General features: G+C 57.0%; 1 protein-coding gene across 1 annotated transcript in view; it reads right to left on the bottom strand.

The window, feature by feature from the left end:
- Window positions 1-3,151: 3,151 nt before the first annotated feature.
- Window positions 3,152-11,084, bottom strand: part of BOK (BOK, BCL2 family apoptosis regulator) — a 14,062-nt gene continuing 6,129 nt past the window's right edge. Inside the window, exons 2-9 of the mRNA XM_023743389.1 lie at window positions 10,789-10,860; window positions 9,976-10,119; window positions 8,173-8,301; window positions 5,415-5,518; window positions 4,805-4,890; window positions 4,264-4,427; window positions 3,998-4,119; window positions 3,152-3,418 (exon numbers count right to left, since the gene is read on the bottom strand). Coding sequence (XP_023599157.1) covers window positions 3,293-3,418; window positions 3,998-4,119; window positions 4,264-4,427; window positions 4,805-4,890; window positions 5,415-5,518; window positions 8,173-8,301; window positions 9,976-10,119; window positions 10,789-10,860 — 947 coding nt within the window. The 3' untranslated portion in view covers window positions 3,152-3,292. The remainder of the gene's footprint in view (window positions 3,419-3,997; window positions 4,120-4,263; window positions 4,428-4,804; window positions 4,891-5,414; window positions 5,519-8,172; window positions 8,302-9,975; window positions 10,120-10,788; window positions 10,861-11,084) is intronic.

The following is an 11,084-nucleotide window of genomic DNA, read 5'->3' as shown; positions in this document are numbered from 1 at the left end:
TGGGGGTGGGGCATTGGAGAGGGTGGGACTCAGAGACCACAGGCAGCCGCTCTGCTTCCAGGCCTGTTCCATGGGCAGAACTGAAAAATCATTTTATAATTGATTTATTTTCACTGAACTTTGCGAGATGAAGGTGCTGCATGACCCTTCACCCTGAAATGCTTAGGCATGCGGCATACACATTTTTTAAGAAGAAAAAAAAAAAAGTATGTGTCCACACTATTTCCAATTCAAAATTTAAGATTTTAAAGTTTTTTCCTTAAAATTTTTCATTTTACATCTTTTAAGATGAAAATCTTGGTTCTTCAAAACATTGAAATTATTTGCTTTTTTCTACAGGACACAATTATTTTGGTATAATAATATTCTTATTAACAATAAGATTACTGATTAAAGTTTGATATATTTTTAAAAATATATTTTATTGATTTTTTTACAGAGAGGAGGGGAGAGGGATAGAGAGTTAGAAACATCGATGAGAGAGAAACATCAATCAGCTGCCTCCTGCACATCTCCCACTGGGGATGTGCCCACAAACAAGGCACATGCGCCTGACCGGAATCAAACCTGGGACCCTTCAGTCCGCAGGCCGACGCTCTATCCACTGAGCCAAACTGGTCAGGCAAAGTTTGATATTTTTGTTCCTGTTTTTATGCCTTCCTCATTAAAGATATAGTTAAAATATCTTTAGTCCCGGTCGGGGTGCATCCAGGAGGCAACTGATCTATGTTTCTCTCTCTTTCTCAAGTACATATAAATGGAATGAGCAATTTCTCTGGTTGCTTATGTCATCAACTTGATACACAAACTAATTTAACTTCTACAAATTGAGTGTTCTCTTAGGTTAGCTTTGTGTAAAACATCCTATATTACTTTATTGTCAATATCAAAACTGTAAGTTTGCCCTAGTTGGTTTGACTCAGTGGATAGAGCATCAGCTCTCGGACTGAAGGGTCCCAGGTTCGATTCCAGGAAAGGGCACGTACCTTAGTTGCAGGCTTGACCCCCAGCCCCTTTTGGGGCACATGTGGGAGGCAACCAATCGATGTGTCTCTCTTACATCAATATTTCTATCTCTCCCCTTCTCTGCCACTCTCTCTAAAAATCAATGGAAAAATATCCTCCGGTGAAGATTAACCAAAAACAAACAAACAACAAAACGGTAAGCTAAGGTACCTTTTGCCCCTCACAGAGCCCAGCTGTAGGGTGACCCTGAGAAGCCGTGTGCCAGTTTATCCAGCAGGTCCCCTCATGCTGGGCATTTACTTTGTTGTCTTTTATTGTTCCTGGATTTGAAATCTTATTTGGGAGTGTTTTGCCCACTCCTCAGTTCCAAAGAAATTCACTTTTTTTTTCTAGTACTTGTTTCATTTTTTATATTTAGCTCTTTGGTCCATTTGGAGTTTGACTGGTGCAGTGGGATGTATGGTCTGGTTTAATGTTTTTCCCAGTGGCTCACTGAGTCGACAATCAGTGACAAACCCATCCTCCCTGCTGCCTGAGCTGCCACCGCTCCCGGGCTCATCCTGGGGCTGGGCCCGAGTCTAGATGTCCCGAGTCTCTGCCCGTCTGCATCTGGTCTGGTGCCTGGTAGAGACGGCCCGGTCCCTCCTCATTCCTCTTCTTTTTCAGCGTTTTTCTGGCTGATTTTGCTTTTTGGTTTCTCTCATATGAACTTTATAACTAGCTTGTTTAAATTTAGGAAAAAAACATTCTGGTATTTTTTTGGTAAGGATTACATTAAGTTTATAAACGTGTAAACGTGGAGAACTGTCTCCTAGCGTGGGTTTCCTGTCCGGAAGCTGGTGTTTCTGTCTGCTCGTCTACTTGGGTGTCTTTAGGGTCCTGATTGTCCTCACAGAGGCTTCACGCCTAGAACGTGATCCTTTGCTGCTGTTGGAAATGGGGCACCTCCCCCAGTGTCTTCAACCTGCACATGCATAGACCACTGATGTGTCACTTCACCCCTGTGCTCCTGAGTGCTCTCAGCGTCTGAAACATTACCTTCTTATGCTGGAAATGCCAGCACATTTGGTCCAAGTGAATGACAGAAGGCGGGGGCAGGCAGGGTGGCCTTGTGCAGCACTGGTCTGAGGCTGTCCTCTTCCTCTCCACCCCCCACCCCTTTCTCCTGCCTGCTCCCTTCCTTCTCTCCACCTGCCAGACCTCACACTGCAAGGCCACTGGGGAAGGGGTGCTGAGCAGAGGCTGAGGGGACAGTGCAGGGGGCTAGGGGGCTGGGAGGGGCAATGGGGCAGTGAGGAAACTGCGCCATCGGGACCCTTCTTCTTCCCGAGGCTGCACGGGAAGCAGGGCTAGACCTTAGCAGTCGTCTGGCTCAACCTGCCTTGTACAGAAAGGGAAACTGAGGCTGAGAAGCCACATTGCAGGCCTCCTGTGCCGTGTGCCTGTGGCTTGAGCGGGAGTCGGATGGGCTGCAGGCGGCAGGCCCTGCTGGGGACAGACGGGAGCCAGGCTCAGGGCCATGGGGCAGGCTGCAGTGGGGAAAGGGCTGTGTGAGCCAAGCAAAGGGATGGGAATGGCAGGGACGGACGGGGTTTGTGGGGAGTAGGGCGACTGGGCACCCTGCTCTTGTTCACCTGTGTGTGCGTGCTGGTGTGTGAGCTCCTGCTTGTGGCCCACAGGAGCAGAGGGCAGCCGATGAGGGAAGACGGCCTATCACGCAGGATTCACCTGCCTCCTGTCCGGTCCGGGCAGCCGCAGGGAGGATAGGCACACAGACGCAGGCAGGTCGCCTTCCACTGCTGTGACACTTTATTGGAATCGAACACACACACCCCCGTCCTGGTAGGTCAGGAGTTGGTGCATTCACAGATCAGGGGTGCGGGCCTGGAGCCCAATCCCGGTCCCTGCCACAGGTGGGCGCACTCTCCCGCCAGGGATGGATTAAGCAACAGCACATGAGCCTTACGCTCTGTGGGGTCGGTAAGATCCCACGGCTCCTCTAGCCTTGGCCAGGCTCAAGTCACCTTCAGGCCCAATGTCCTGACATGGTCACCCTTCGTGGATGGGACCCTGTGTCAAGTGAGAGTTTGGTGTTCCCAGCTGCCTTCCTTTTGGGCCCGGGAGGTCACCCTGACCTTCTGGCTCCACAAGAGGCACAATGGAGCAGGGCCACAGGCGGGCACTGAAGGCCAGCTCCAGGCCCAGGGGAGCCTGCGTTCCCACTTCCCGAGGGTCTGGGTGTACAGAGAAGGGGCTCGCGGGAGGAGGGGCTCTGCGGGAGGAGGGCAGTGCCTCGGCCCAGAGCCTCCTGGTTCCAGGGCCAGGTTCATCTTTCTGGCAACAGCACAAAGAAGGCAGCCTTCAGGAAGCGGCCGAAGCTGCAGAGTGCAGTCACAAACCAATGGGACTGGAAGCCAGGGTTGCTGCTGACCACACACTTGAGGACGTCGGTCTGCAGGGAGGAAGGGACAGTTGAGAACAGAGCTGGGGAGCGGAGGCCCCCGAGCCTTCCACCTGTGTCGGCCGAGCCGACAGGGAGCACTGAGCCATGAAGGGAAGGTCTGTGGTCTGGAGGGGACTGAAGGCTCCAGCAGGGACCAAACCCCTCCATGAGGATTCAGATGGTGAGAAGGGAAGGGAGCTCAGCTGGGAGAGGAGGCAGCTGGGCCCCATGCCAGGAAGCCACCATGTCCAGCCCCAGTGGGGCTCCCGTGGGAGCGGGCAGGAGAGGACAGAGGCCTCAGAGTCCCTGTGCTGGGGGTGCCACAGCCACGGGAGTCACCTGCAGGCAATACCTCCCCGCCCAATGCCCCCTTCAGATGAGACCACAGCCCTTGGCTGCAACCTCAACGGAGGGCTGAGCTCGACACTCCTGCCAGTGTGTCCCACCTATTTTACAGAGAAAACAGATCTATGGGTGAGGGTGCCCCGCCCCATGCCCAGGGCCCAGCAGCCCCCAAGGTCTGGCTGGGCCAGGTGAGTAGTTAGGGGCACGGAGACAGTGTTGGAGATGACCAATGCCATCGCTCACTAGGCACTGGAGCCCCGTGGGGAGGGCAGGGCAGGGCAGTGCTGGGCCTTTCCCTCTCAGGCCTGAAGTCCCTCCCCAGGCCGCCTTCTGCAGTGCAGGGGCCAGGCAGCGGGTCTTTAGAGCTGGAATTGGGGGTGGAGGGAGAGGTCAACACTGAGGTGGGGCAGCAGGCCAGTCCTGGACCCAGCAGCCCAACCCTTACTCGTCCTCCCACCTTTAGCACCACTCCCCTTCCCAGCACCCCTGCACCCCCAGACCCCGCTCACCCATCCACCGCGCCTCCGCAGCCAGGTTGCCAGGGTCTTGCGCACAAACTCCCCGAGGCAGTCGACGAGAGCATGAACCACGGCGGGCTGGGCCTGCCGCACACAGTCCACAGCCAGCCCCGCAGCCACCAAGTACAGGGACACCACCTTGCCCCACGTGATGCCTGCAGGGAGAAGATGCTGGTCAGCAGAAGGCCACCAAAACCCTGCTCCAGTCCAGCCCGCGGGGTCCCATGATGGCTGGGGGTGAAACTCAGGGGGCTAGCCACTACCCACAGCGCCCCCGAACAGGTGCCTGGCCATCATCTGCTGCAGGTCAGTCCTGCCCACCCTTTGGGTAGTTCTTAGGCAGAGATTTCTTTGGACTCCACTGCCTAACTGTGCACTTGTGCCAGAGCCCTGGACGACCCTGCTCAGCCCCCATCTCCTGGAGGAGGCAATGGGACGGCAAAGTATTCAGCGAGGAGGAAGCTGAGGGGGTGGAGGGTGCTAACTGACTTGCAGCTGAACACAGTGGACAGTAAGAAGCTCTGAGGCACACCTGCCCACCTGTCTGTCCCCCTGGGCACCCTCTCTGTGGGGCAGCAGGGTGTTCCATGGGAGGAAGGGCCTTCCCAGACCACCAAGCTGTGTGGGGGCGGGGGGTAGAGCTGAGAAGAACCACCCAGAGAAGTATGCTTGCACATTATATGGTAGGAATTCCCTTAATATATAAAAATATTTTATAAATTAATGAGAAGAAATAAGCACAGAACATGAACAGCTGATTCACAAAAGGAAAAACAGAAATAATGCATTAGACATGAAAAATGCTCTAACAACCCGAGGGTGCATTACAATGGGATGCAGACTGTAGTCCACAAGATCAGAACTCAGATGGCAACATGAGCCCCAGGCAGCTGCAGCCTCGCAATGGACGCACAGCCACCTGCAAGCTGAGAGGACACGCGGGCAGAGATGAAGCCCTTCCGTCTACCTACACAGCAGCACAGCTATCGATACGAATCAGAAATCAGCTTGAGCAGATACTTGTTCACGAAGTTCACAGCAGCCTTATTCCCAATCACCAAAAGCTGGAAATGACAAATGCACTAGGGTCATCCAGACAATGGGTGTGACTCGGCCGTAAGGAGTGAGGCATGGACACTCACTGCAGCCTGGACACACCTCCGACGTCCACTCAGCAAGGGCAGTGACACCAAGGCCACCCGTATGAGCCCGTCTACACGATGTCCAGGAAGCAGGTCCGTGGTTACTGGGACAGGGGTGGGGGGAGGGACAGCTAATGAGCATGCGTATTCCTCCTGATGGTGAAAAACTCCGGGGTGGTGGTGCAGTGTGAACCCACTACATGCCACGGAATCGTACACTTTAAAATGGCTAGCTGTGTTATATGAATTTCACCTCAATAAAAACTTGATGAATCAAATCATGTCACTCCCCTGCTTAAAAACCTCCTGTCACTGTTACTTCCCTCTGTCAAAATAGGCCCAAGTCTGAAATGCCAGAGCTGGCTCATCCCCCACCACCAGGGTCTAGTCTAATCAGGTCCCCCTCCTAGCGCCACTCAGGCCCTCACACTATGCTCCCCATTTACCAGATGCCACAGGGCACCGGACCTGTTCTGCTCACAGCTGGGCTTTGGGCACCCCTAGGCTCAGCACTCTCAGGTGAAGGGTTGATGTGGGCGGTGGGGACGGAGCCCGCCGCCTGGCTACAGCCTGGAATCTGAGACCGTGACAGCAGGATCTGTGGTGCGGTCTGCAGAGAGGTGCCTGCTACCCCGAGAGGACAGTGAGTCCAGGGACATCCTGTTTCCTTGTGTTTTACCATTTATGGAGATGTAGTATCACCCCGCTAAACTCATCCCTCTAAAGTGAGATATCGTGTTTTAGTCCATCCACAAAGTTGTGCAACCATTCCAGAACATTCTCATCACCCCAAAAAGCAACCTGCCCCCATGAGCAGTCACGCCCATCCGCTGGCCCAGGCACCTGTCCTGTGGACACGTCACCTATGGAATCACTGTGTGTCCCAGCGTGTCTGCCTCCTTTCACTCACCACGCCGTCCAGGCTCATTCAGGTCGAGGTGCATCCTTTCGTGGCCAAATAACATTCCATCCCGTGGATGGACCACACTCCACTTGTCTACACTCCGGTGATGAACACGCGGGCCGCTGCGCCTTCCTGACTCTCAGGAATCTTGCTGCTCTGAACATCTGTGCGCCAGTTTCTGTGTGATATGTTCTCATTTCTCCGGCTCTCATGGCACCTGCCTTACAGACTCTGGCACTCGTCCAAGCATCGGCCCTCTTCCCATTCCTGCCAGCAGCTAATGGGGCTTCCAACTCTTCCGATCCTCACCAACACATGTGCTACTGATGCTCTTACCTGAGCCTCCCAGGCGCCAAAGGGTGTCCCTGGTGGTTTGGTGTGCGTCTCCCTAATGACTGACAACGACTGATCTTTTCGTGGGCTTACCGGCCATTTGTACATCTTCCCTGGAAAAATGTCTGTCCAGATCCTGTGTTCATTTTTAAACTGGGTTGTCTTTTTAGTATTATTTCTAAGAGTTTTTACTTTCTGATTCTTCTGTGGTAAAATAATTTGCTCTTGTGATAAGGGAAAAAATGCAAACTCTTGCCAACTGTTAATCTGGGAGGGAAAAATTAGTTTTTCCACGGAAGTGAATTGAGAAGCCCAAAGTTGCCTCTCCCTTGGAGGGGGCTCGACCACTGCAGGGGCCACCATGGGAATCTGCCCTCCGGTCCTGGAGCTGCCCACAGCACCGGCACCGCCCCCGCCCCAGCCCCGACCAGAGGCCTAGTGGAGAAAGAAGGGGGTCAGCCTGTGCAAGGCCTGGCGGCAGCTTGGCAAGAACCAAAGGCAGAAAGGGACAAGGGCCAGCAACTGCCTGATGCTGGGCTCACCCTGTGGTGAAAGGGTCCAAGGACCCCGAGGGCTGGGATGGACGAGGGGTGACAAGGAGCCCACAGGCAACAAGCAGGAGGGCACCTCTCAGGCCTGTCCCCGCACTGGGCGAGGCTGGGCAGGCTAGGGTAGGATGCTCTGGCCCCTCTCACACACACAACCAACAGGGGCCAGGCCCCCGCCTCCCTGCTCAGTCCCAACCACTAGCAGGCCGGAGCTGCCTTCTCACAGATGAGCCTTCCTTTTAAAGCCAGCCTTGGGCTCGTAAACCAGCTGCCTGACAGCCTGGAGACAGACACAGGCGGCCACCCACGCGCCGGCATCGGGCCAGGGATGTGGGAGTCCAGGAAGAGCCAAGGGCAGGCGTCAGCCAGGACACCCACCTCGTCCTCCTGCTTTCTCCATGGCCCCACCCACCTCACCCTCCACAAGGTGCCTGACAGGTCACAGTCCCTCCACCCCCCAGGGCTTCCCAGGATCCGGGTCAGCACTGGGAGGACATTCTGGAGGAAGACATCCCCAGCCCACCCAAGCACCCCCTCACGCCGTCTTCACCATGGTCACTTCTGCCCGGGGCGGTCAGCACTGACCCACCCAGTGGTGGCGCTGGAGGCTGGACTCTGCAGCTGGCAGCCCCCAGTCCGGGCCAGTCCCGTGTCCCGTGTCTCGCTGCCACACTTGCCACAACTGAGAGAGGCCTACGACTCAGGCCCTGCTCTGTCCCTGGTCGTCTGGCCGAGTGAAACCCAAGCCCCACAGGACATGTGCAGGACTCCCTGGCCCCATCCAGCTCGGTCAGGACTTCAGGTCACTGCAGCCCCAGCTAACGTCCAACAAGAACCATGTGAGGCTCTGTGCCAGTTGCCTGGCAGGCCCTCCGTCTTTACCAAGAGAGCAGCATAGCCCCGGCACCGGCCCCAGCCCTGACCCCAGGGCCACACTGGCATTGCTGGCTTCCTGGGCTGGATGCAGACATACCTGCAGCAAAGATCTGGGCGGCCACAGCCAGGAAGGCGTCGGTCACCACGCTCTCAGAGTGCAGGGAGATGTTCAGCTGGCGCGCCACGTTGCGGTAGATGCTGGGCCGAATCAGCTCCAGCTCATCCCCTGCAGTCACACGGGGGGTCAGAGGGCTCCACACCTGCCTGACCCCAGCCCCCTGTCACAAGGGCCTGGGACCAGCCCACTCCTCAGCCCCATTGCCACAGCTGGCTTGGAAACCCTTCCTGCACTGACTGGCCTATATCTGACCCCCACTCAGCCCCTGGGCAGAGGAAGACCAGGGAGGTGGGGTGGGCACTCTCAGAACCTGCTCTGTGGCCCACCCCTTCTGATGAGCCAGCTCCCCTACTTCCCCCCCCGCCCCCCCCCCAACCTAAGGCCAATCCGGCTGGGCTGGTGGGGTGGGAATCCCGGGAGGAGCATGGGCCGTGCCTGATGGGTGACTCATGGCCCACAGTGAGCTGCCCGGGCGGCAGGCAGACAGGGCAAGCAGCCAGATCCAACAAGGGCAGGGACTTCGACCCACACAGGTGGGCCGCCCTAGCCACTGCCTCAGAGGCCACTCTCACTCAGACCCCAGCGCCGCTTGGTGAACCAAGAAACTGAGCCATCATCCGGGGCCTCCAGCACTGCCCGAGCTCCAACTGTGCTTGTGCCAAGTGGGTGTGTGCATGGGCAGCCACACTGCGGAGGACAGGCCCTGTCACCAGCCCTGCCTGCCGCCTGCGCTCCCTGCGGCGCCCCTGGCAGTGGCGTGCCGGGAATTCCACAGACGCGCACTGGGTGTCTCTCAGCCCACCTCTCCAGCCAAAGCAAACAGGGAAACGCCGACTGGACAGTCCTGGCCGATAAGGACGCCAGAGTCATCCCTGGAGCCAGCTGCACACTATCTAATTAATTAAGATCTGGACCAAGCAGAACTGAGGCGGGGTGATGAGGGGGCATGGAAATTCCCAGGGCTGGCCTGGCTGTTCCCACAGAGACCTTGGGGGCTGCTGGGGAATTATCCCAAGAGACTGAGCATGGGAAGTGACCCAGCTTCTTCCTGTGTGCGCTGTCCCCGGAGCTGGGTGTTTGCTGAGGAGGAGCTGGGGGCAGGGAGGCAGCAACAGGCCCAGGGCAGGATGCAGGGAATGAGACATACACGCTCACTCTGGGGACCCAAGTCACCTCCTTCCAAGGCCCCCTCAGCCATCTGGCAGGGGCTGTGCCCCAGGGACTGGACGTGGCCGGGCTGCACACTGGGAAAGGGCCTTGAAGGCCGAGTTTCTGAGAGGGTCAGTGCAATACCCAGGCCCAGGCCCAAAGGATGGGGCTCTCAGAGTGGAACAGAGGACTGAAGGGACAAAAATGAGCCCATCAGATCTGCAGTGCAAAGCAGGGCTTTTCAGACGAGCTTAAACAACAGGGACACCAGGCCTAGGGTAGGGGCAGCCTACAAGGCCAGCGCCAGGTTGCAGAGCAAGCCAGGACAGACAGGACTCCAAGCCCTGCCAGGGGTCCTCTAGAGTCTAGAAGGTGCCCCCCAGTGTCATCCCCACAGCCCAGCTAGAAGAAACAGCAGTGGGCAGCTGACCTCACGGGAGTCCAGGCGCTCCAGACCCCTGACTGATCCCCAAACCCACTTGCTCTCCACACCCACGGCCCAGGTGGGACACCACCCTTCTGGAGCCCTGCACAGGCCCCCACTGATTCTGTGTCTCTCACACGCTCCTGGGAGGCCAGATACACATACAACCCTGCTCCCAGGGGCCACACAAAACAGGGACAAGCAAACACCAGTGTCAGCCTCTCCCCACACTTGGCGTGGAGAGGACTGGTGAGGGTCCATCTTTGCTGCCTCCTGCTCTCCAAGTGCCCACTCCCAGAACTGAGACTGGCTGGAGGTCAGGACCTCAGTGCCCACGGTGAGGGGTCCAGACCCTGGAGAAGGTGGAGACAATTATTGGGTTGGGTGTGATCCTAGAAACAAATATGGGCCAGCCCCACGGTGGTGTCAGCTGTCCTGGGCACCCAGTTCTGCCGGGAGGGGGACCCTTGGTGGCCTCTAAATCAAGAAAAAAGAGCAGCAGACGGCAGGATTTCAGCCAGTAACTAAAAGGACCTATTTTCCAAAATAAACACCGGCATGTGGTCCGACCAAGGATATTTGTGCCCAGCTGAGTACAAGGGTCACTGGAAATGTAGCCACCAAAACGTTATTCTTCCTACAGCTTTCTATCCTTTATGGCCAGGCTGTCTGAAATCTGGGCTGAGCAGACAAGTTGGGGGAGGTCTGTAGAGTGCAGGGAGCCCCCCGAGAGGGGTAAATTCAGGACTGTGAGAGAGGGGGAGCATCGCCTGGGTAGCCTGCCTCCACGCATGGCTATTCCGCCCCCTCTCTGCCCCAGAGGGAGATTGAGGCCCAGAAGTGGAGGGTACTGGCCAGGTCACCCCGTGGGCGGGTCACTGTGGAGACAGCTGTACCCTAAGGTGCAGTGGGCCCAACCCAGCGGACCAGCTCAGAAGGCGCAGTCTGGGGACCCATCCCGCCTGGTCCCACACTCACCCAGGAGCAGTCTGGGGACCCAACCCGCCTGGTCCCACACTCACCCAGGCGCAGCAGCACCGTGCACACCTCTGCGAGGCGGCCGCCCGGGGCGAGCGCGGCGGCCTTGGGGGCCCCTCCAGGGAAAACCCGGGGGCCAAGAAACCCGGGGGTACAAAATCTCCCCGGGGCGAGGCGCCTTTATTTTGGGCCCCACAGGTCCTTTTGGGGGGGCGAGGGGTAAAAGAGGGTCCTTTAAACCTGGGGGGAAAAAACCCGAAAAAGCCCCGGAACCCTCTCTATGGGGGGGGACCGCGGGAGGGGGAGGCCCCACCTTCGGGGGGAAAAACGGCCTTCCCCC

This window comes from Myotis lucifugus, unplaced genomic scaffold (genome assembly GCF_000147115.1).
Source record: "Myotis lucifugus unplaced genomic scaffold, Myoluc2.0 scaffold_5, whole genome shotgun sequence".
NCBI lineage: Eukaryota > Metazoa > Chordata > Mammalia > Chiroptera > Vespertilionidae > Myotis > Myotis lucifugus.
This window is presented reverse-complemented; position numbering and strand designations above follow the sequence as displayed.